The sequence below is a fragment of the Monodelphis domestica genome, chromosome 4, assembly GCF_027887165.1.
Source record: "Monodelphis domestica isolate mMonDom1 chromosome 4, mMonDom1.pri, whole genome shotgun sequence".
Taxonomy (NCBI): domain Eukaryota; kingdom Metazoa; phylum Chordata; class Mammalia; order Didelphimorphia; family Didelphidae; genus Monodelphis; species Monodelphis domestica.
The window spans coordinates 218,806,031-218,832,245 of NC_077230.1; the positions used below are offsets into that span (position 1 = coordinate 218,806,031).

The window sequence follows — 26,215 nt, forward strand, 5'->3', positions numbered from 1 at the left end:
ATAGGTTTTAACATGCTTAGTGTACTAAGCATGTTCCTGCATCCAAAGCAGCTCCTTAATGGACTGGCCTATGCATAGTTCTTCCTTCCTTTTTTTGTCCTGAAGGGAAGGAAAGGCTTCCTATATGGGCAGGGGCTGCACATGTGTGGGAGGGGATGAATAAGATTTCCCACCAAAACTCAGAAGGCTTTGTTCAGGTTCTCTGCTCTGGCTCAACGAAATGGACGGATACGAAGGTTCTGCCCCTTGTCCTCCCATCGGCCATGTGAGTGAGTAATATTGGCCATAAAGAACAGAGCCATGGGCCAGAAACCAGCACGGAAACAGTGCAACCTGGAGCTAATTCAGAGAGCAATAGTTTACAGATGTCAGAAATTAATAGAAAAAGAAGGCAATCCCAGATACAGACTGCACAGCACCACAATCTTTAGTCCTTGGACCATCTGGGAGAACTCAGATGGATACAGGCAGAGATCAGGCCCACTTTTTCATCTATGGAGTTTTGAATTTTGAGTTTCAAATCACTTTGGGGTGGAGGACAGGGCAGGGGGCACAGTGAAGTGGAAGGATATAATATTAATCTGTAAATGTGGTCAATTCTATGTTCACTATTTTAACATTCATTTCTGTCCTGATTAAACTTTTCTGGGGTTTGCTGACATAGTATGAACAAGTAGAAACCTGGGCTTGAGTTATGAGGACAAAAAAAGTCAAGATAAGTAAATTACCATTAAAATTCTCTGGGCAAGTCACTTAATCCCCATTGCCTAGCCTCTGACCACTCTTCTGCCTTGGAACCAATACGCGGTATTGATTCTAAGAGGGAAAGTAAGGTTTAAAAAAATAAAATTTTGACTTCAAGCTTATAGAAGGCCCCAAAGAAGGAAGACCACAGGACATACCCACATATCCATCAATGTATTTTGTGTATTTATGTATATATACACATACATATACAGAGAGAGAGACAAGAGACAAATAAAGAGAAGGGGAGGAGGAAAGGAGAGGAAGGGAGGGAGACAGAGAGAGAGGCAAAGAGACAGAGGGAGACAGAGACAGAGAGAACATGAGTGAGAGACAAGACAGAGATAGAGGCAGAGGCAGAGAGGGAGGAAGGGAGGAAGGGAAACACATCCTCTGTTGAAATCCTACTGAGATGCCTCACAGTGAAATGACCTTAGGTTTCTGAGAAGAATGCACTGGGAAACACAAACTCCACTAACTCATAAAACATTGGAAAGGCATAAAGTATTACTCTGCAGACAGATTATGTATGTCTTATTAAAGGACCAGCTTAACTGATTTTGCAGACTCATCCCCAATTGATGAGTTTATGTCTTGGGGTGGTTTTTGTTTGTTTGTTGATTGGAGTTTTTTGTTTTTGCAAGAGAGAAGGGAAAGAGGGGAGTTCTTATATCAATTCGTGAAACAATCCACTAAGCCATGAAGGATGGTGATTTGCATCGATGAAATAATAATTATAATAAAGTATTATTTTATTATATTTTTATTATTATATTATTATTATTAACTTTTATAGAGTATTTTTAGGTTCAGCGCATTTTACATATATGACCTCACCTTATTTTAAAAATGATAGTTTCTAAATATACAATCAGGTCGTTGTGTAGAAGTACAGCCCTCAAAGTGAAGAATGGTCCAATTCTCAATATTATTTTGCCTATGGAAAAATTATTGACACTTAAGAGATTTCTTTTTTTTTTCCAGTTTTTTGTGGACAAGAGGACCTTGAGAGAAGGGCCACATCCTTAGGAGACAAAACTATACCAGTACTGATGAATTCACAGCTCCTCTGAAGTATTCTAGCATGCACATTCTCTAGACGTGTGTATATATATATACACACACACATATATATGTATACACACACACACACATATATACATTCAGAAAGTCAAGTTTCCAAAGTAGACCATGTTTCTAGCAAAGCCAGGTCAACCTGTTTAGATTGAGGGAGAGGTTCAGCTCTTTGAACTTTTTACCTCTCCACTCTATCCTCAGATGATTTAGGGAATTACTGGCAGGCCTCCAGGGCTTAAATCATTTAGGAAATGTTCAAATGGACTCCCATAAAAGGAGAAGACCATCTCAAAAAGGGAAAAGCCCAGGTAGGACAAGACAGTTGGTCAGTTAATCAATAATCATTCCTGAAATGCTTACTATATGCCCCGCATGGTCCTAAAGGGAGGGCATACAAACAAGGACAAAATCATAGTTTCTGGTCTCAAAGAACTCACATTTTAATGGGGAGGCAGTATGCAAATAGCAATGTAAATGGAAAATTCACAAATATACGTATGTACATACATGCATGTGTACATATACAAATACCTGCACATAGTATAAATGGAAGATAATTCCAGAAGGAGGGAACTAACAGCTGGAGGATGGGAAAAGCCCATTACAAAAGTAGAATGTAAGCTGAGTGTTGAAAGAAACCAGAAAGCAGAAATAAGGAGAGTGAGAAATTGAGGCTGGAGGGTAATTAAAGCAAAAACACAAACTGGGAAGACGGTGGGTCACATGTGAGGAGGGGGAGCGGGTAGACCAATGTAGCTAGTGATAACCTTGTCTTCAAGGAATATCCAAATTGCCTCCTTCCCAGACTTTTCCCAGAGAGTTAAAAGACAAAAGTTGAATTAATTATGAATTGGGTTTGTCTCTTTCCCAAGGACTGAGTGAGTTTAAAGAAGACAATCAATTTGTAAGTACCTTTTAATCACCCAAAGCTCCGGTTATTGCATATGTCCCAAGCTTCAGAGAAGTTATATAACTAGGCTGTTGCCCTCCCTTCTATTAAAAAAATCTCTCTAGCACCCCTCTTTCTGTAGACTGTGGGATGTTCCAGTATTATAATTCTGGGCGTCTTCACTGAGACTATAATCCAAGAGCAACAGCTCTGTGTGGCTTTTCTCAATTAGAATCACCTTGCTCCTCTCAAAGACCAGTGGTTATAACTACTTTGGTAGTTCTGTATTTTTTCAAGGTTGGCACTGGATCATAGAGTGAGGGAGGGGATAAAATATAAGAAGCCCAGAAAAATAAGAAGGGATCTGGTTATAAAAGGTTGTATATGCCAAACAAGATTTTTCTATTTAATCCTGAAGGTAAAAGCTGAGTTTAAATCCTTCCTCTGACACTTAATGGCTGTTATGGGTATATCACAACCTTTTTCAACTTCAGTTTCCTCATCTGTAAAATGAAGATTCAAAATATTACTTATCTCACAGGTTTGTTGGAAGGATCAAATAAAATGTGCCAATTCCAAATGGCTATATAAATTCTAATTATTATTATAACAGGAAATCACTATAATTTATTGAGAAGAGGGTAATATGAGCAGATCTATGGTTTGGGGAAATCACTTTAGCAGCTGAATGAAAAACTGAATAGGGAGGAAAGGGACATAAGGCAGAAAGGCCAATTAGGAAGCTATTATATTAATATTATAATGGTCTAAAAGAGAGGGCTTGAACTAATTTGGTGCTAACTGTGATGAGAGAGAAAGGGGACCTATGGAAGAGATATTGGGAGGGGGTAGAAATTACAAGATTTGACAATGGAATGGACACATAGGGTGAGTGTCAATGAGAAGTTGAAAACAGTATTGAGATTGCAAACCTGGGTGACTGGGAGATTGGGGGTACCTTTGATTCAAATCCTGGTTTGCCATTCATTAGCTATATGAATTTGGGCAAGCCCACAGAATTCAGAGTTGAAATAAATGTCAAAAGTCACCAAGTCTAATTTCACCTTACAGAGGGAGGAAATTGATCCCTGGAGGGGTTAAGTGACTTGAGCCAAGACACATAAGTAGTAAGTGGCAGGGCAGGAAGTCAATTCTACTGATTCCAAATACAGTGTTCTTATACTCAACTGGGATAGCTCTAATAACATTTCTTAGTTTCATCATCAGTAAAATGGAAATAATAGCTGCCCTGCTGATCACATAGGAGTATTATGAGGTTTAAATAATGTGATGTTTGTGGAGGCACTTTGCAAATGGAAAAGCACTATACATATTTGATATTATTAATATGTAAACTCTTCCACTGATATATTACAGTCTGTGTGTTTACAAGAGAGGGAGTTGGTGCCAGCCTTCTAAAATTTTCAATGAAGAGATGTCAGGGTGGAGCCTTGAGCCAAAGTAGAACCCAGGTCCTTCGTGCCAAGGGTATCTCATACATGAAAGAGTAATAATACTATTACCATGAAAAATGCCCCAAGACTCTGAACCTTACATCTCTAATGTACTGCAATTAGAAGGATTTCCCCATTTGTAAACTGGTTGGAATACTCTCTGGCATCTTCATCTGGCATTAAGTCAGAACAGAGGGAAGAAAAACAGTTCTTGAAGAATGGGGTGTCTCAGTTGCCCTGAAAGGATAATTAAAGAATGATGCTAACCAGACAGAAGGAGCCTTGATTAGGCCTTCAATTTTGCATTTAAAATGGCCATTGAAAAGACATCTCTGTGGCTAACTTAGTGGCATCATGAACTAATGTATCACTCTATATAACACAGGGCACTGATTCTAAATTGCATTCCCATGTCCTGGGCAAAGGTCCAATAAGGGACAACATATCCTATTACTGCCCAGCATCTGCTGATGAAGAATAGTTCTTACCCACAAGAACAAAATGATTAATTTCCTTTTATGTGATAAAGAAATTCCAATTTGCCCTCTCTGAATCTCAGAAAAGGGATTCGGTAAATAAGCGGTCTTGGGTCAAAGGGGTGCAATTTCCATTTCTGGGACTGAGCTCATGGCATTAGCTGAATGAACTTTAAGATGATGGTTTTACATTTAACAAGGAATAAAGCAAATTCATGTGCAGAATGTTTACTGATGGCATATACTGCTTCTAGCCTTCACTCACTCCCACCAAAGCAGCTCCGTTTTATTTCCCAACCTGAAATGTAAAATTCTCTTAATTTTTCTCTAGTGTAAGCTGTGAACATGGAAAAATGTATCATATGATAATGTATGTACAACCTATATTCTATTACCTGCCTTCTTGGGAAGAGAGGGAGGGGAGGGAGGGAGGAAAAGAACATGGATTGCAAAATGTCAGGAAATGAATAATAAAAATTATATCAATGTGTAATCTGGAATTTTTTTTAAAGGAAAAATTTCTAAGCCCAAGTATTTTCTCAATTCTTGGTATTGTTATTTGCTTGAGGGATCAGTGTTTATGACTAGGTAGTTGAGATCCTTGATCAGACCATATCTAGAACATTTTGTTCAGATCTAGGCACCATATTTAAGGAAGGAAAATGATAAAAGGCAAGGCAAATCAGGATGGTGAAGAGCCTTAAGAACGAATCATCTGAGGCTTGGTAAAAGAACTGAGGATGTTTAGTCTAGAGGAGAGAAAATGCCTGGTACATAGTAGGGGCTTAATAAATGTTTATTAATCAATTGATTAATGAACAACAGCTGTACTCTAAAAGCTGTCACATGGAATCCAACTTATCCTGATTGATTGAACCAAGAGCAATGGGTAAAGGTTGTAGATGAGATAAAACTAGGCTCAAGATAAGGGAAATCTTCCAAAGGGATCTGTCTAAATGTAGCACGGATAACCCTTTGTGGAGTATAATATAGAAAGGATTCTTTTTTTTCACATATATGCTAGACTAAATGACCAAGACCAATGCAGTCCCTTCTGGCTCAGATTCTATGACTGTATAAATCTCTGTTTAAGTTGGGGGGGTTAAGCTCCTTGACATTTAGAAAGCTTAGGGAGAGTCTTGATTTTTAACTTGTATTTTTAGGCTTATAGGAATGTCCAAACATAAACTGTTCCAGCTAAAAGGAACATTACTAATCATCAAATTGCTTCATTTACAGTTGGGGAAAATGGGATGAAATCATTTGCCTAAGGTCAACATAGTTAATAACAGAATTAGAACTGGAACTGTATTCTTAAAACTTAGTCCAGTGTTCTTCCCACTAGACCATGCTCATCAGAGAGTTTAAAGTGATCTCTGGAAGTCTTCTAAACATATCTCCCATAACCACACAGATGAGTCATATCTTATTTGCTTATTTTTTAAACATTATAGAGAAGATGATTTCTCCTCCTTCCTCAGAAACCCTTCCAATATTTAACAACCTTAACTAATCATAATGTTGTTTTACATCTAATCAAATCCTTCATGCTGCAATTTAATCCAATTCCTTCTTCTTCAATATGATGAAAACATTGGTCACCATCATCTATAAGAAAAAATTCTAAAGCCTGGCATACAGCAAATGCTTAATCAATGTTTACTGATTTGACAAGGTCTATAACAAGAATACATATATTTATAGAACACCTCAAGGTTCATGAATTGTTTCCCCCACAATTACTCTGCAAGGCAGTGAATTATTAGCATTTTGTCAATGAGGAAACTCAGACTTAAAGGTAATGAAGTGATTTATCCCTTGGTTACACAGTTATTCAAATCTACTTAAACTAGGTATAAAAGTCCAATGTTCTTTCAACTCCCTCACAATAAGTCATCTGAAATTTGGTCACTAAACCAGGTCCCAGAAGTTCATCTTAGGCCCCTCAAAAATTCTCAACATACAGACAGTTAGATGGCTCAGTGGATAGAGAGCCAGGTATGGAGACAAAAGGTCCTGGGGTCAATTCTGGCCTTTGACACCACTTAGCTGTGTGTCCCTGGGTGAGTCACTTAACCTCAATTGACTAGCCCTTACTGCTCTTCTTCTCTGGAACTGATCCTTAGTACTGATTCTGAGAGAGAAGGTAAGGGTTCTGTTTTTTAAAAGTCATTATAAGTGATGCCTAAAAAGATATCATCAAGGATGTGTAATTGAAAGATGGTAGCTCTTAGAATTCCTTGTTTCCTTCAGCAGTCAATTCAAGGAAAAAATTCTAAATTAATTAAATAAAAATTTCAAAAAATAAAAAATATTGAGAAAAAAGTCAATTCAAGTGCCACTTTTTATATGAAGCCTTTCTTAATCCCTTCAATTTCTAGAATCTTCCTTCCCCAAAGTATAATATATTAATTTGGGGTATAATTCAAATATATGTACATATTCTACATTCTATCTTCCCCTTTAGAATGCAAACTCCTCAAGGGCAGGCAAGGAGAGTGTCATTTTTCTTTGTATTTCCAGATTTAAGCATAGTGTCTGGCACATAGAAGGTATTTAGTATTTGTTTGGTTGAGTCTTTACCTTCCATCACACAAAGGAACATCATTCGCAGCACTTTCCTAAAGTCAAAGTCAGATATGGTAGATGAGATCGTGAAGAAAATGAGAGCAGAATGAAACAAACTACTAACTCTTGAACTGTTGTAACCCATTGGAGTTCAGAAATGGTGTGAATCCCCCAACACCTCTTTCTTATTTCTCTAGTATGGCTGGAAAATATTGAAACTGTCCAAAAGATTCAACATCCATTCTAGGAGTTCTAATAGAATAACCATATGATAGTATAATAATAATAATAGAAAGAGTTGATGGAAACATATAAATACAAAAGTGCATCATAGTTAAACTAAATATCTACCAATGGTAAAACATCTAACTTTAATGGTCTATAGCTGTATGATTCATTGTCCCAACTAGAAATAAAAGCCACCCTAAGGACAGTGTGACTTTTCCATGAGTGTGCCATCACTAGAACAATTTTTCAGTTCTCTCCCTTGCCACCCTATTTGTCTCCTCCATCATCAGCAGGACAAAGGTACATTCTCTAGTGTTTGCCCAGGGTTGGGATCACCACAAGGCATGCTGGGTCAATTGCCATGATGTCTATCAGGACGATGAGCTGCCTGCCCTTCACATCCTACCAACTAACTTCTAGAGTAGCCCACACTTAGCCTTTGTTTGTGATAAAATCTCCAAAAATCCACCCAATGTTAATTATTTTTGTTTTTCATGCTAGCAAGGGAGAGGCTTCCAAAAGAAATTTTTGGAGAAAATAATCTATAGCTAAATTGAAATGTAGATATGACTATAGTAATGATTCCAATAAGAACATTCATATACAACTTTGCCATTTGAAAAGCATTTTCCATATATTATCTCATTTAATCCTTTTTTTTAACCCTTACATTTTGTCTTAGAATTAATACTGGTTTAAAAGCAGAAGAGCAGTAAGAGATAGGCAATTGATTTGCCCAGGGTCACACAACTAGAAAGTGGATGAGGCCAAATTTGAACCCCAGACCTCCATCTCTGGATCTGGTTCTCTATCCACTGAGCCACCTAGCTGCTCAAATATATTGCCTTTCTAAAGATGCTAGAGATTACTGTAACCAAGGAATAATGTTCTAAATTGACTAAATAAATTAATTCAAATTTTAAAAATGCCAAAAAAAATAAAGATGCTAGAGATTGGAGATGCTTTACTGTTTTCCATTGTTTTTAATTAACAATAAGAGCCTGAGAGAAGTCTCCTATCTTTGATAGATTTGTAGATTGAAATAATTAAGTTAAATCCAGGGAATTAGTTACATGTACTATATTCAATTACTTGCTCAACTTTGTTCTAAGAAACTATAAAATTCATAAATCATTGATGAACAGACTTTTTTCTCCTTTTTTAATTCTTTGTTTATTGTAGCTATCATCTTAATAGTTTCAAGTCTTTAGAACTAGGGCAGGTAAAAATTTGGTCAACAAATAACATCACTTACCAGGGCATTTACATCTTCTGTTTTATAGATCAACATTCGTATCTCTTCTGGATCACCACTGAAAATTGCTTGGACCAGCGGGGGCTGTAAAAACAAGAAGTGAAGTCAGTTTAACTACTTTTAAAATAATATATATTTTGAAAAAAAATTATTTAACTACATCTTAATATCTATTTAATACAAAGAGTTTATGAAATAGATGAGTGACAAAGTCATAACTGTATATAAAATATCATTCCATTAACAACAACATGAGAAAAAAATTGAAGTGAGGATATACTGGAGATAGACAGGCCAGTGAGAAACCTATTATATAATAGTCTAATTAAAAAGAAAGTAAGGACCTAAACTAAGGAATGGAGAGGAGAGGTTGAGCACAAGACATTGCCTCTAGATTGGACTTGGCATCTGATTAAATGAAGGGGTTGAGGAACAGGTGAGAACTAAAAATAACTCTGGGGTTTCACAGCAAAAATGAAATGGGAAGATGCTGGGATCAGCAGATATAGATGAGAAATTCAGTATTGGACATGTGTTTGAGGCTGTGGGATGCTTGGGTAAAGCTACTAAAGGAAGTAGGAGGGTAGCTGTGGGAAACTCAGGTAGAAATGCAGATTTTCAAATTATCTTAACAGGGATAATAATTGAAGCCAGGAAAAATAACCAAGGAAGACAGTATATAAGGTAAAAAGGCCAAAGACAAAACCTTATAGGACTCCAAACAATAGAAAAATAGTAGGGAGCCAGAGAAAGAGACAGAAGGGATGATCAGAAAGAAAGGAGAAACTATAGAATTCTGTGTTACAGTGTCATAAGCCAGAGAGGGAACAGATCTCAGAAAGAGGTGATAAATAATATCAAGTTAAGGAAAGAAAAAATATGTCACTTAATATACAAATAAGGAAGTTGCTTTTTGACTGTGCAGAGAACCATTTCAGTAGAGTGGTAGAGACTGACACAAGGCAGAGTGTATTTTAAAATGAGCCATATGTCAGTCGAATCTATTTTTTAAGACTACATTTTTTCAAGAGGCTGGAAATAGAGACAATACAAGGGCCCAATCCCAACAACTGATTTTAACAGGAGCTTTAAACTGCTCCATTTCTGACTTATGCTGATTTGTCCCTCTTTCAGTTCACCATATTAATGGTCCATCTTAACGTAATGTCAATATAGCCTACTATAGCACAGAATTCCCAAGCATAAAAGATTCACTTCCTTAGCTTTCCTCTCAAAGCTATGATTATATGGATGTTCAGAGAAAACCATTCCTATTAGTTTGACATGAAAAACAATAGCTATATAACAATAATTTGAAGGGCAACTATGAAGATGAATAAAAGAAAGGAGAATTATTTAAAAATCAAAGTCACAGAAATGGGAAGGGAGAAGATGGACATTACAAGGAGAAGGTATAATAGCCATACCAAAGAGATGGGCTACTTCTTTTCATGAATGGAAAGAAAAAGGAGAGGATGGATGAGGACATTGAGAAATTTTAAGAAGGAAATTTGGATGGGGGTAGCATTTTAAATTATCTCAATTTTCTTGACACAGGGAGGAAACGAAGGAAATAATTTGCTGAGGGTAAGGGAAAAAGTAGAGTTGGGAACTTGAAAAGAAAATGGAAGGTTACGGACTACCATTCTTGAGAAAGTTATAAAGTCAACAAAAAAAGAATAAAAAGGATTCTCTACAATTGAGATGTTTGCATAAATGTATAAGAAACTCAATCAGAAGTTTCCAGATTTTCTCCAACAACCTTTATCACCTGGGAAGGTCCAGTAGGGAAAGAGCATAATAAAAATAAAGTGTCTTCATCTAGGGATGGGTATGCTGGGTATGAATCACAGAGAGTCATAAGATTAAAAGATGGAAAAGAAGTCAGTGAGTCAAAAGACTGACATAAACTAGGAAGGTTAAAAAATAAGAATCACCCTTCTACTTGTAGTGTCCATCCTTTCTCTTGCCTTCTCATCTACGACCTTCTCTCTAAATAATTACCTTGTTCTTATTCAATAATGTCATTATTAACATAAGTATATCAGGCTTTAAGACTGGCAAAGTGCCTCATAAATATCTCACAGCAACCCTGCAGCTCTCTTTTGGTCTAAATTTGTGATTGCATTGGTCTAATGAAATCTCCTTACCTAAAACAGATTGGCAGCTTCTAGCCTAGAGCCACTTGGAGAAATCAAGTGAGTTGAGTAGGATCATACACGAGTGACCCTTGAACTTGAGGTCTTCCTGATAGCAAGGTTACTTTTCAGTACCACTGTGCCAAGTACCTTCATGGCAGTGTAATAAGTGAAAGTAACATGATTTAATGTAATATTAATTACAATATTGTGGTCGCCATTATCAAATCAACTCTCAAGTCAGGAGTCTGTCAGTAGTTCTCAAAAATGTAATTTTAATAAAAAATGGAGATATAGGAAAAAAAGGAAATATGGGAAGGGGACCGAAAATCTCACCTATCTAAAAAAGACCCTAAGCCAAAATTCGAAGCCCACCAAGCCATGTAGCCCTCAAGTGCTGAGAGAGAGACAGAGAGAGAGAGAGACAGACTGACAGACAGAGACAGACAGACAGACAGAGACAGAGAGACAGACAGAGAGAGAAACAGAGAGACAGAGAGAGAGACAGAAAGAGGGAGACAGAGACAGACAGAGACAGACAGAGAGAGCACTGCACCCTACACCTTTTATCCTCTGTGTTCCTATGTCCCACAACCTACACATGCAAAAAATGGGGTGCAGGTAGGACAAATTTAGGGAGTGGTTTCTATTAAGCCATTTTACCAATGAGAAAACTTAAGTGAAAAGGTTAAATGACTTCCTCAGGATAACACAGATAATAAGCATCCAAAGTGAAACTCAAAACCAGAGGTTTGATGAAGAAATTTTTGGCAAAGAAAGGAATTTCAGAATTTGGTATCTTTGAGATAAAGTCATTTATGGTAATGTTGAGATTTAAAGTATGATCTCCCTGGTACAGGAATGAAATAGAAGAAAGGAAGGTGGAAGTAGTTCTAGTCTATCCTGATTTTTCCTACCTTCCTTTTAACTTCAGCTCTGTAAAAAGGGGGGAAATATGGGGACGAGGGCAGCTAGGTGGCTCAGTAAATTGAGAGTCAGGCCTAGAGACAGGAGGTCCTGTGTTCAAATTTGACCTCAAACACTTCCTAGCTGTGTGGCACTGGGTAAATCACTTAATCCCCATTGCTTCACCCTTACCATTCTTCTGTCTTGGAACCAATTTACAGTATCGATTGTAAGATGGAAGCTAAGAGCTTTTGGGATTTTTTTAATGGCTCTGGAATAGGTCCTCAATAAGACACAAAAGACAGAAAGAAAGAGGAAAGGAAATTGGTGCAGGTTTTCTATTATTTGTTGATTTTTAGCTCTTTGAGGCCTTTGAACTTAATGTTTAAAGATACAAAGCTTATTTGGGGTTAAATCTATCTACTACCCTTAAATCAAGTTCCTTCAGGTAAAAGACATCATATTAACCCAGACAGACACTGTTTTCAAGATAATTTTTTTGTTGTTGTTTATGTCTGAACCTCTAAACCATAAAGGTGTTTTGGAAAGAGGATGCGTCAACAAGCTTCAAGAAATGAGAGCTCACTCTCTCTTCCCTAGGAAAATCTGAAAAGCTGTTTTCTGTAGTAGCCAAGTTACCATAAATTTGTATGATAGTTTATGCTTTTTTGAACCCTAAATGATGAAGAAAATGACAGGAGGTATCCAGGCCTTTGGGGGATTTTGTCTGAAAAATCCAATTCCTTCTATCAACAGCTGTGGAATTGAGACTCTGACACCAAATGCTGAAAACAATCTCTCTAAGTCACTTATGCAACCAAGAATTTGGAGAGCAGGGAAGATCATCATTCACACACTTAAAGGAATCTGTAGACTGCACTGTTACTTTTTGAATTCATTCATTTAAAAAAGCAAACAGTTCTAAGCTATGCTTGGAATGTTCCTGAGGAGAGCTATGGAGGACACTTGTACCAAAGAGTGAAACCAGTGTGTAGCACAGGAGTAGTGTGTGTGTGTGTGTGTGTGTGTGTGTGTGTGTGTGTGTGTGTGTGTGTGTGTGTATACAGCTCCTTCATCTACACTGGGACTATTTACTCTGCAGAACACTGTGAATGCCCCTCTGCCACGTAGCCACCTAATAGAGGAGTGCGTTAGAGACCCAAGAAGTAGCAACGCTTCAGGTCTCAGGAGTTCCAGTTTTTGTGCTTTTCTTATACTTCCTGGGCACACACCTCCCTACACATTCCCTGTGAAACAGAAATAGTTTTTTCCTCAAGTCAAAAGAAAGTAGCACCAGGCCACAGTGCTGGTACCAGTAGCATTCCTCTTCACAATCAGTGAATCCCCAAACAGTACTGTGATCGCTAAACACTGACATTTATTTATTCACGTTTGGGTGTCCTGCTCAAATAGGTCAGACATGACCTTAATCCATAAAATGATCAACACTAGTTTAAAAAATCCTCCAAAAAACTGCAATCCTTCAGGCAACATGGATTTTTAGAGAAATAATTAATGAGAAGATCTCCTATCCCCTCCCACCACTGGAATAAAATAAAGTAACACATGTAAATCATTTTAACATTTAGTTCCTTTTCCTCAGATTTTAACCAGATATTTCCAAATACATTCACCTCATGCTCTCCAAATATTCCTAACTAGCATTTTAGGTGTCTGAAGTTCTGCCTAGGGTGAGCAGCTCTAAATGTTTCCTCAAATCAAGCATGAGGGTTAAACAATGGAGAAAGACCAAAGGAGGAATAGATCAGGGTGGCAACCTTTACTTCTATAAATTTTTGCATTTTATACATAGTAGTGACCTGGCTGAAAGTCCCATCAGTTCCTCTCCAGTTATGGCTTCTGCTTCTCCCTTTGCCCCCAAAGTCCAGACTAATGCTAGACCATCTAGTAAATTACTTGCCATCTTATGGGAAAAGCAGCATCTAAATAATGCTGCCTAGTTTTAAGAGATGGAGACTATTTGTATTCTAACAGCCTCAATCATAATGCCTAAGACCTTTTCTCCTCCTCACTAAAACAGTCAACGATTCTGTATTGTTTCCAATTCTTTCACTTTTTTTTGGAAGGAACTAAAGAAATACAACTGAGATTGTTGTGTAATTTGCTTTCCTTTACCTACATGCAAACATAGGGTTAATTCTGGTAGTATTTAAGTATTTCATTCGAAGGTTCACACATTTCAGGAGTAGCAGTGCACAAAATGAATTTAAGTATGTGCATAATGAAGTGCAAAAGGAATAGTGAATAAACATTAAATAGTAACAAGAGTCAAAGCTGCAAAAATCCCATAGCAAAAGGGGGAAATGAAGTTTAGAAGTCATGTAAGATATGCCGAAGTAATCACATTTTCAATTAGACAGCTCTGTGTGTTTAACTGGGGGAGAGGCATTATTTCATTACCAACAACCAGAATTTTTTCTTGGCATGCTCAACTTTAATAAAATCAAATGCCTCTTACATTTTTAAAGGTACTGAGACCATAACCTGAGCAGACAAGGAGGCAGAAAGGACACTGAGTAAACACTTTGAGTTCATTTAAAAGGATGCCCACTGTGGCTTCTTGACTGATTAACAGAGAGGGGTTATTCAAAAGTGAATTGTCACACTGGCTTTCAGAAGAACAGCTCTACCAGAAGAGTGGCTGACAGCCTTCCAAAGAGAGCTGCCTTCTGTTCTGACACTCTCCAGCAGGAGGTCTGAGGCTGTGGAGCCAAAGAGGATTTTTAGATCCAATGGCCACTTTTATCAACCATCTCCCAGTGGGTTTCATCAGGTTAACAAGCAACAAGATAAAAGTTCATCTCTTCAACAATCTCCTTAAGAAATATTGTAGGGGAAAGAATCCTGGATTTGGAATGAGATGACCTAGACTTTGCATGACTCGTATATAAAAATATATATTGCTATCTTTTGTTTTTATATTGCCTACTTTCCCTCTGCATCTTTCTTCTTCTCCCCATCCAGAGAGCCATCACATATAAAAATGATTTTTATTATTATTAAAGATCTTTTTCTTGGCTACTTATTATTGACTATTCACTTCCTTCCCTGGGCCCAAGGTTCCTTACCTAAAGAATGAGATAATATAAGCTTAAAAAAGCTTTGAAAAAACACTTATGGCAATTCTTTTTGTGATAGCAATAATTGGAAATTGAAGGGTCATCTATCAATAGAAAAATGACTGAACACATTTGACATGATTGTGATGAAATACTACTGTGCTATAAGATATGACAAGAAGGTTGATTTTGGAAAAATCTAGACAGACTTAAATGAATTGATGCAAAGCAGAGTGAGCAGAAGCAGAATAACATTGTATTAAATGACAGAAATATTTTTTGATGAACAATGTAAATGACCTAGTTATTCTCGGCAATTCAATAATCCAAGACCATCCCAGAGACTCGTGATGAAAAATGCCATCTCCCTTCAGAGAAAGAACTGATGGAGTCTGAATGCAGAACAAAACATACTATATCTTACTCTCTTCTTTTTTAAGATCTTTGAGATCTCTTCTACAAAATAACTAATAGGAAAAAAATGTTTTATATGATTGTTTACCATCCTAGGGAGGGATGAGGTGTGGGAAGGAGGGAAGAGGGAGGGAGGAAGGATGAGAAAGAGGGAGAGAATTTGGAACTCAAAAACATTTTAATGAATGTTAAAAATGTTTTTACATGTAATTGGGGGAATATATAATATTATTAACAAGTAAATAAGCTTTGAAAGCTCGAAATGCTTTATTATTATGTATTATTTATTATATTAAATATTTATTGATATTTAATATTTATTATTAAATATATACTATATGATATATTAAAGTTAACTATTATTATTATCATCTACAAAATGAGGGGTCAAAATAAATCTCTGAAGTCCCTTTCAGATCTATGATCCTATGAACTTGCATTACTTTTTAAAAATTTTATTTTATTTTCAGTTCCCAATGCTCTCCTTCTTTCTCCCCATCATCTTCCCATTGAGAAAGCAAGAAAAGCAAAACCCATTACAAATATGTATAATGATTCCATTACTTTTTGCTCTAAGGTATCTACGTGATTTTTTTACTATTGCCCCATGTATCTTATATCAATCAATCAATCAATCAATCAATCAGCATTTATTAAGGGCATAAAAAGACACAAAAGACACTCCCTGCTCAAGGAATTCACAATATAATGTATTAATTCCCTATTATCCATTTTTGTTCTGTTTCAGTCCAAAGGGTTTTCTTCTTGGTAGAGAAAACAGTTGCAAAATGAGAGTGAAGTAATTCCATCTTGTCTCTATAAGGTCTGTTATCCTCATCCCATTTCCCCCATCCCTACCATCCTACACTGGCTGTATTCCATCTTTGATCCACTTTTCTCCGATATATCTTTAAACCTAAATGTAACATTTGTTGTCCTTAGTTCTCCTCACTAAACTCAATAGCTTTAGCGCTCTTAAAGAACTATAACATGCTTCTGTATATGTATTATTACTTCCAAATCGCCCATACTTGTCTTTTTTTTTTTAACTGAGTTCCCTATGCAACCACATCTGCTAACTTCCCCTTCTGTTCCTTATTAGACTTGTTTCTTCTTAAGCTTTACATTTGCATTTTTGACCATTTCCATTCATATGTATAAATTTAGTCCAGGGGATCCCACGTTTCTTTGAACCTACTCTAAACTACTAGAGCTCATATTCAAATGCCACAAAGCTTTCTAATTTGAACACAGGGTTAATTTAGACCACAATTTTCACACAAGAGGGAGCAAGAGAGTAAACTGCTCTCTGGTCTAATCACATTAAAAAAAAATACTCAAAATTACACAATTACAAGAAGAACAAAGTCTCAAAATGTTCTCTTTGTTCCCCACACTTCTTGAACAGGGAGAGTTCAGAATAGTTACTTCTGAGTAAGTTGTCAGTTAAAATACTGTACCCAATTGATCCTTTGGATTTTCATTTTGTGGTCTTGGCAAGACTGATGCTATTTAAATCCATCCTCCCCAGCAGTGGACATATCTTTTGTGATTCTTCTCTTTTCTCCAAAATACCTTTAAAAATAATTCTTATTATTCTTGGCTTTCCTTGCAAGCCTCGGTTTATCCTTGGTCTTTTCACTATTGTTAGTGTATTAAAAATATTATTACCAGAGAAATTAAATTTCTCATTTAGTCACTTCCACTGATAGTAAAAAAAAAATGCCCCCACTAAATGGAATGCAGTATGAAATGTACTGAACTTAAACTGAGGAATCCTGAATTTGAACAGCAGCTCTCCTTATCAGTAAAATGGGTATAATAATACTTGTATTACCTACCTGACTAGGATGATGTGGGGAAAGCACTTTGCAAATCTTTAAGGTTATAGAATTATAAAATTGTACAATGGATAAATTGTAGACTTTGTAAATCTACTATAGATTTGTAGGAGTTTATAGGAGTATTCTCTGTTGTACAATACTAACTGTGAAATGCCATATCTCTAGTTCATAGTTAAGTTTCTTATTCAAAAGGTACTGGTGTTTAAGGGTATTAAAGCCATAGAAAAGTTAAAAACCATCTCTAGATCAGCACTAAAAGTTCTACAGAGCATAAAAGTATATCATTTAAGCATCAGTGGGAAACTAAAGTCTAGAGAAAGAAGCAGATAATGTGCCTTTATTTTTTTTTCTTTAAATGTCTTGATATCTTATTTGTCTATTTCTGATCAGATTGGGTGGCCACAAAATTTAAGCCTAAGAGAAAATTCAGGGGGAGAGGGGTGAGAGAGACAGACAGACAGACAGACAGACAGACACACACACACACACACACACACACACACACACGTCTAAAGGTAACAAGATATTTTTATACATGTGTCCAGACTCTTGTCATCTGACAATTGTATGCAAGACAGGAAGACATTATTATTGGCTAATAGATGGTGTAGCAATAATACTGTTGCTTGAAATCATCCACTTAAGTGAATAAGTTGAAACCTTTTATTAGGTAACAACTGATTTGTGCATCAGGCAGCACTTAAGAGTTTTGCAAAAGAAGCAGTCAAAATTGGTTGAAGTCATTAGAATTAACCAGCAAAACTTGCTATTTATCACAGTGCCCAAAGGTCTTGCTTTGTAAACCTGCTCAAAAGATGCTATTAAGCAGGAATTCAAATCTATCACAGAAGGATAATGAGAATCATAATATGAAAATGGTTTCTCGTAAGTATCATAAGGTCTCTGGACAGTACCAAGTGTCCTCAGACATAAAAATGAATTTATTAGGGATGTCATACAACTCTAAAAATGTTGCTCAGTAAGTAATAATTCAAAATGCTGTCCCAGAAAACTTTTCAATTATTACTTCTAGTTATTGAAACTGTAAATATTAGTTTTTGGAATAAATATTTCATAATTAATTTGCTTATGTATATATAAAAATATTTCAGTAATTTTCAGTGTATCTGATTCTTCATAACTCCAAATGGGGTTATGATACTGGAGTGGTATGTCATTGCTTTCTTTCCAGTTCATTTCACAATTGAGGAAACTGAGGCTAACAGGGTTAAGTGAGAGACCAATTTTGATTGTCTATTCCAACATGAAGGTAGCTTACATGATTCAAGTAATTAATCAAAGCTCTATCTTCCAGTGTTTCAAATATTCATGTTTTTTAATTCTTTTTCCTCTACTTTAGAGATCTCTTTTAGGCATTTTTCTGTTATTAACACTATTCATTAGCCCTTTTGCCAGAAAGTGAGCACAGCAATTAAAAAGAAAAAAGTTCAAACCTGTCAGTTTGGTTACTGATTATGATGGTTTGGATGAAAAGTCTGGTAGAAGAAGAAGGAATGCTAATGCTACAAAATTGACTCAAGTTGACCTCTGGATTTTTACTGATTCCTGTTATCTTTCCTTCCCCAATTCCTAGCCCCACTTTGATTTTATACAATCCACAGTACTAAGCAAAAAGCTATAAAGCTCAGAACCGTGATATCCCAAGAGGCTTCATCAGTGGCAGGGAAACTATGAAATAATAAGTCATTTGCTAGAAATAACAGTGTTGTAGGAGAAACAGGATTCTAATCTAATCTAGCCCATTCCTCTTAGAGTGGGGTCCACAAGAGGAGGAAAGGAACAGTGCTGATCTGTAGAAAGAGCAAACAAAAAAGGTGAAATATGCCTTGCTATATGACTTTGTGAATGTTAGCCAACCTACATCTCAGTGGTCCAGCCAATAAAAGTGAAGATAATGGTAATTATTAATGACCTAATATGGCCTGGTTAAATTAATTCAAATCAATACCAATGAATATTGTAACATCCTCTCTCTTCAACATTTTTAAGGCAAAGTTTTCACATTTTTTTCTATCCATCCTATATAAGTGGTGGTCCTTACCCTAAACTCTATATCTTCCCCCAAATAATGGTTTTGGTCAACTATGATGCCTACTAATGACTGAAACCCAAAATTTACAAAGCAGCCCACAAATCTTAAGAAGCAATATTTTTTCTACCACCAGGCTACCAAAAATACTAGAACCACCACACATACACCCATGCACCGTGGTTTGAGTTCTGGAGAATACAAAGAAAATGTGAGATCATGCCCATACTATGGAGTTTGTTGTCTTTTCCAGAAAACTGACATAGGTCCATAGATTTAGATACAGAAGAGACACATATGCTTGTCTAACTGAAACCTTTCATTTTATAAATGAGGCAACTCCTAAAAGGATTGATTTGCTTGTCCAGGGTAATACAGATCATTTACAAGGCTCCCCTGGTAAGAGTAAGCTCCTTGAGGGCTAGCTGTAACACAATTCAGTGCACAAAATAGCAATGTAATCAATTCTTGTTGATTGATGGCTAAGGCAGAGCTGGGGATTGAACTCAGAATTCTCTGATTCTAAATTTTTTTCTGCTCTACCATAGCATCTCTAACTCACTTTCCATAGTATCATACTGACTCTCACCTTTGTTTTCATCTTATTTTTCCACTTAGCTCACAGTCTAGGATCTATGTTCCAAAAACTGCTACTTTTACCTACAAATACTATGGATGAATGTACCATCTAGTGGTCCAAGTAAGCAATTAGAAACTCATTTTTAAAAGCACAACCTGGAGCAGAGGGAAGCCAGTAGAATAATTTGTGGAGGCTTTGGTTTGCTCTAGTAAAGTATGAGTTTTTAAACCTGTCTAGGAAATCTAAAGAAAGATAGGGTCATTCAAATAACATCCCCAGAGATACAAATAAATGTTATGCTACCAATTAATATCATTCAATAAATAAGCATTACAGCTATATAATATGTAATCACTTTTTATTTATTCTATTTTAGATTTGCAACATAATGGATCTATGTTTGGGTGTGGTATACATTTAAAAATCTGGGGCCCCTTCCTTTACAAATTTGTATACCTACGTTATTTCAACTTGGAACATAATGTAGACCTTTTAAAATGATTAATGAGATATTGTAATCATTTCTTTACTTTTAGGACATACTGTTAAGTCATGATTTATTTGATTGGAGTATCTGGTCAGAAACAGAATCCTAAAAGAATTGTTGTTAAGATATGGGAAAAGACAATCTACTTCTTTACATTTTCCAAGAACAGCATGCAGAGCAAGATGAAGTCCAATTATGTATTTTAAGAGTAACTAATCATTGAATGGAACACTCAATAAAAGTACTAAAATTCAGAAATTAGGTCTTCTAGGGTTGCAGAGGAGGTACATATGGGTTAGAAGAAAGTTTCAAGATATTGTGGAAAGAATGTTAGATTTGAAGTCACAAGCTGGGTTGTGTCCATATTCTGCTAATTCCTACATGTATAACCTCATAAATCATCTCACTTCTAAGGTTCAATTTCTAAGCCTCATTTGTACAATCGAGATCATTCCTACACTGTTCAGGGATGTGTTGGAGCCAATTCCTACTAGGTGAGCCAATTGTTAAAATTTCAGTGTGAGCATTTAAGTCTCAGAAATGGAAAACTGCTACAAATCAGGCTTTGATTGTTTGGTTGAAAGTGAGGGAGAAAATGTTAATAATGTAGATTAAAAATCAAAAGTGTTTCATGTATTTTGGAAAGTTACCAATATATTTCTGCCTATAATCTTTTCAAGGTTATTGAAAAGTCCTCTGAAAATTCCAAGTGTTATGTATTTTTTAAAGATTATTATTATTAAAAGGCAGCCTATCATGGAAGATTTGGGTTCAAATCCCACATTTGACAGGTTCCTCATATGCAAAATAAAGGGGCTGAACTGTCTTTTGGAGCACCTTTCAATTTCAACTATAATCCGTATGAATCTGCTGCCAAGCTGAATTTTAGCCAATTCTCAATAAAATTATAGGTGTAGTTAAAAAAAAATAAAAAGATGGTGGAAGTGAATTCTGAATTTATCTTAAAGGACTGGGGTCTTAGGGGATGGGAATTTATAGGCAAGGGGAGAAGGTCATTTAATAATTCAAATCAAGCATAAACCCTTACAATTTGCAAGGCATAAAAAGCAAAAGCTTCCAGGCAGGCATGATTAAATAAGGATGTGTTCTGGGGACAATGAGTAGTGCAGCATGGATATAAAGCAAAGGATTAATGCTAGGGAATAATAGGAGATTAGCCTGGAGCTAGATAACTGCTCAGGATCTAAAATGCCAGGATGAGCATTGAGGTGGCAGTTGTATAGAGGTAAAAATATTACTCTACTCTTCTACTGACTTGATATATGCATCACCTAATAGACCACTTCACCTTATTGATCCTTAGTTTCCTCATCTATACAAGATTAGGGTACAATACAATCCCTATGATCTCTTTAACATTATATAAGCCTATGTGACTTTATCCCTATAGATAATAGGGAGCCACTGAATATTTCTGGGTAAAGAGGAAAGGTGGGAGTTGTAATAAAATAACAAAATTTTCTTTTAGAAACATTTTGTCTTTGTGGTCTGCCCAAGTGATTATTCTAATATTCAAGTATTCATTGTGGAAATCTCCAGTGGAGTTCCTCTGCAATATATAAGTTCTCCCTAAAACTGCCTACTTAGGCACTGTAAACATAAATACTGTTTTCTGTTCTGTGGTTGCTGCTTTATTTCTGGATGTTAACTTTAAACTAGGTCTCTTGGCCTCCTTCCTTCTTTCTTTATAAAAAAAAAAAAAAATATATATATATATATATATATATATATATATATATATAGAGAGAGAGAGAGAGAGAGAGAGAGAGAGAGAGAGAGAGAGAGAGAGAGAATCCAAACCTCCTGCCCTTCAAGATACTAATGTTTCCAGGTGAAATCGAGGTTACTTCCTTTAATTCCTGGCTCTGTTCCCTTCATCCCCTATGAACCTCCAGGGAGACAATTCTGTTTTGTCTAACTTGCCACCAGGACACTGAATATAAATCACATTTCAAAAATAGGTCATGTCAAAAAGGGCAAAGCAAAAAAAAAAAGGGAGACATACTTTGCCAGATGCTGTATTTTCCTGTGGCTTTCCTGCCAAGTAACTGCTCCCACATACCCCTTTCAATGAATCTTGTTTCAAATGACTCAAGATCAAATCTGAAACTTAGCTGAATTAATTCTACAGTACCTGAGACTTAAATATGTCTTAATACTTAAATACTTAATACTTAATATCTGATACTAATACTTAATACTTAAATAAGTAAGTAAAACAAGAGGAAAAAATGTTTATAACTACCACAACCAAAAACAACATAAATGAAAAGAACAAGCACACACACACAAAATCTTGGCCCCAAAGTAAAGATATGAGAAGATATCTCACATTCACACAGACACCTTTGCAGAAACAGGGATCATTATATCAATCAGTTTTTCTGGGGCTTTTTTCTCATTTTACTCTCTATTTTAAAAAATTACTTTTGTTTTCAGTTATGACTCTCTGCAAGGCAGCGAGGTGAAGCAGTGGATAGAGTGCCATGCCAGGCCTGGAGGCAATAAGGCTCATCTTCATGAGTTCATATTTAGCCTCAGATTAGTTGTATGGCCCTGGACAAGTCATTTAACCCTATTTGCCTCACTTTTCATATCTGTAAAATGAGGTGGAGAAGGAATTGTGAAATCATTCTACATCTTTGTTAAGAAAACCCCAAATGGAGTCATGGAAGAACTGGAGATGACTGAAATGACTGAACAACAACAAATGGCTCTCTGGGAGAATAAAACCCAAAAGATATCAATAGAATTGTTTTTTAATTAAATAATAATAATTATGAAACATTTGTGAGTATTAATGAATAAAAAACATCAGAGATGATAGGGAACCTAAAACTAGAAGTGGAAATTCAGATCTTCTTATTCTTAGACTCTTTTAATGATATTCCACATTTCAAGTTCCATAAGGGAATCAGCAATTTATTTTTTGTATACTAAAAGACAGAATTAAATGATAACTTATGCAAAATTATCCCCAAGCTCAAAATTGATTTTTTTCTTGAATTGGTTAACATCTCCCTTATCATAACACAAGGAGGTCTTTTTTTTTTTGGGGGGGGGGGCGGTAATAGCCATATTATCCAGGGCTCATTAAGGCTGTGTGTGTTCATTACATTCTTCTACTACAACCTATAATTCTTAATGTCTCTATTTGTTTCTCCTTGCTTCTCTAAAAGATGCCAGATACTGAGATATCATAATCACAGTAAGAAGAGCAGTGCAGAAAACTCTAGTAAATTCCTTGATCTTGGTCACGCTGAGTATTCTCAGGTCTAAATTATTGTGACAATCTCAGTTTCCAGGCCACATACTATATCCAGATGCTTACAAAAACAGCAAAGTCACAAACCTTTTATGGGTGGCTAATTAATGGTATTTGCTAAGGGTTGTTCAGTTCAGTGCTTCCTACTCAGTGGTTTTCCAAGAGGCATCCTGGCTATTTCTACCTGAGTCCTAACAGTTGCATTTTGTTACAGATATTCAAAGGAGATGAAAAACTCCAGAAAGGAGATGAAAATTATCTTGCTGGTAAGTGCTGGAAAATTTTTAGAAAACATTAAATAATATGGAAATTCTAGTATTTCTTGTAAAAAAAAACTGTTCTATCATATTTCCTTGAAGTCTGGACAATCATAAAAATTTATTTCTATATATATCACCAGCAGAGGGTGAAAAAAAATGAGAGGAAAAAGCCTGTTGTGTTGTACAGAATACTATTGCTTAACACTCTTTACCTAGCCTTTCTTCTATCTTAGAGTTGTTAATAAGACAGTAAAAATTAAAAACAAAAATCAACTACCTCCATTGCTTTTGTGAAATAACATATGTTCCAACCGAGGCTATAATAGCCCTCCTCTTATGTAACAGCCAGTCTTTTCAGTCTGGGACTACTTTTATATGTCAATTCCACCTGGCCATCTTGTACCAGGATGGTCCTTCCAAGGGGCTGGACAGCAGCCCCACACCTCTTACTACTGTGCTCTCTAAAACAGTCACCCTTTCCATGGGATTAACTAACTGTAGAAGAGCGGAAGTTTTGCAAATTTTGCTTTCTTTACTTTTTTCTCTTGTGAAATTGACTCTGCTCTACTTTGCTAGATGACAGGAAGTCCCACAGGCTCAGATGCTAGCATTCTGTCCTCTAAAGCAACTGGTTTAACCACACTTTACTGGGGATGTCAGCTTTTCAGCCCTTTGAGTCTCAGATACTCCAAGGCACTACGAGAGGCCACGACAAACCCCCTAACAGAAATGAAACCATGTTGGTATTCAAAGGTTGGTTTCGATTTTTAGATTCTAGTCACATATCTTAGATAACTATAATAAAATGTGAACCTATTTTTTTCTCTGTTGGTAAAATGAGAGACCGAATTTTGTTTATTTTTTTCCTCAAAGTTGCACAGCTAATATATAAAGTTAGATTTGAATTGAGGTCTTCTGGACTCTAGGTCCAATGTTCTATCCACTGTACTTGGCCTAATAGGTGAAGAAAATATAAGAACTCTGATCATTATAGCAGTAAATCTTGGCTCCAGAAGCAACATACTTCCCTCCTCTCAGCAGAGAAATGGTATACTCTAAGAGCAGAAAAAGGCATTTTTTTTGGCTAATATGTTGGTTTATTTTACTTAATGATATTATATAATGTATATTTTCTGTGTATTTTATATATAGCATATATGTATATATTATGTGTATAGGTATACATATTTATTTATATTACAGAAGAGAGCTTCATTTGGCAAAAAAAAAAAGGAAAGATACTATGAAGTCAAAGCAATGTTGAAAAAAAAATCATTAGAACATTTTTCAGAAATTAATCAGCAAAGGCTGATTCCAGAAAAGGAAATGGGTCTTAGAGATGCCAAAAGAAGTTGTGAGAGCATGTCAGGTGAGACGACAAATATGAGCAAAAGCAGTTCAGTGGTCTTGAGCAGGACAATGTTCACTGAGCAGTAACAGTGGAAACGGCCACTGTCCCGAGACAATGTGCCCAACTAGCCTTCTGAAACAATACAATCAGAGCTGGAAAAGAAACTTAAGTCTAAGTATCCCCAAAGCACATATACATAACTCTTAAACTCCTGACTTCAAGCCAACTTAAGTATAGTCTCAAAACAGCTTTCTCTCATTATTATACACATCACTCAAAAAAGAAAGAAAAGAAAAGCAATCAATGACCAAAAAAAAAAACCCTCATCCTCTATTCTTAAACGGTAGCACTCAAACTGTTCTTATCCACATGGAAAATAATTTTTAGTACTGAAACTTAAGCAACAGCAGTTTAACTGAGCAAAACCATATAGTCGTGTTGACAATTACAAGTCAATCGATCAACATTTAGGAAGCACCTACTATGTGGCAGGCATCCTGATAAGACTAATACCTACCCGCCATATAAGACTAGTCGTGTTACTTCAGATTCTTAGTGACTTGGGGCACTGGCCTCTAATATAGCTAAATCCATGTGATCACTAGGCAGGCTTAAGAGGCTTTTCCTGAAGGAAGAGAGGTGTCTATCACTAAACATCTGATAGCTTAATATGCCACCATTAGAAATTCTTGAAAATAAACTGGATAGGCTTAAGTTAACACTCGGGCATTTAAAAATCCCAAAGGAAAATGCTTAAACACACAAGGCAAGGGAAGCTTTAAAATGAAGTTGGTTTTTATTTGTAGGGATACAAATCAAGCCAAAGTTTCCACTTCAGGGCCACCACAGTCCAAAAATACCTTGAGACTTAAAAAAGAAACAGCTATGGAAAGAAAATTCACTTCCAGAATGGCTACTTTTCCTAAAACTTGGCATTCAAGTTCCCTCTATTCCCAAATTATAGAAAACACAGAGTTTAAAATAAACCCATTCTTTTTGCAGTTAAAATAATAATTCTTTTAAACTATGTATATCTATTTGGCAGAAGGTAGGTGAGGAGCTATACCTAGTATTATCCTGTCAGCCAGAAAAACACATGAGTATATTGAAGCAGGTGGAAGGAGAGGG

At 36.1% G+C, this 26,215-nt stretch overlaps 1 protein-coding gene across 18 annotated transcripts in view; it reads right to left on the reverse strand.

Moving 5' to 3' along the window:
* Positions 1-26,215, reverse strand: part of ANKRD44 (ankyrin repeat domain 44) — a 384,212-nt gene that overhangs the window by 214,119 nt on the left and 143,878 nt on the right. For all 18 annotated transcript variants that reach the window (XM_007494559.3, XM_056794152.1, XM_056794155.1 and 15 more), the window contains exon 2: positions 8,692-8,775. In XM_007494559.3, coding sequence (XP_007494621.1) covers positions 8,692-8,775 — 84 coding nt within the window. The remainder of the gene's footprint in view (positions 1-8,691; positions 8,776-26,215) is intronic.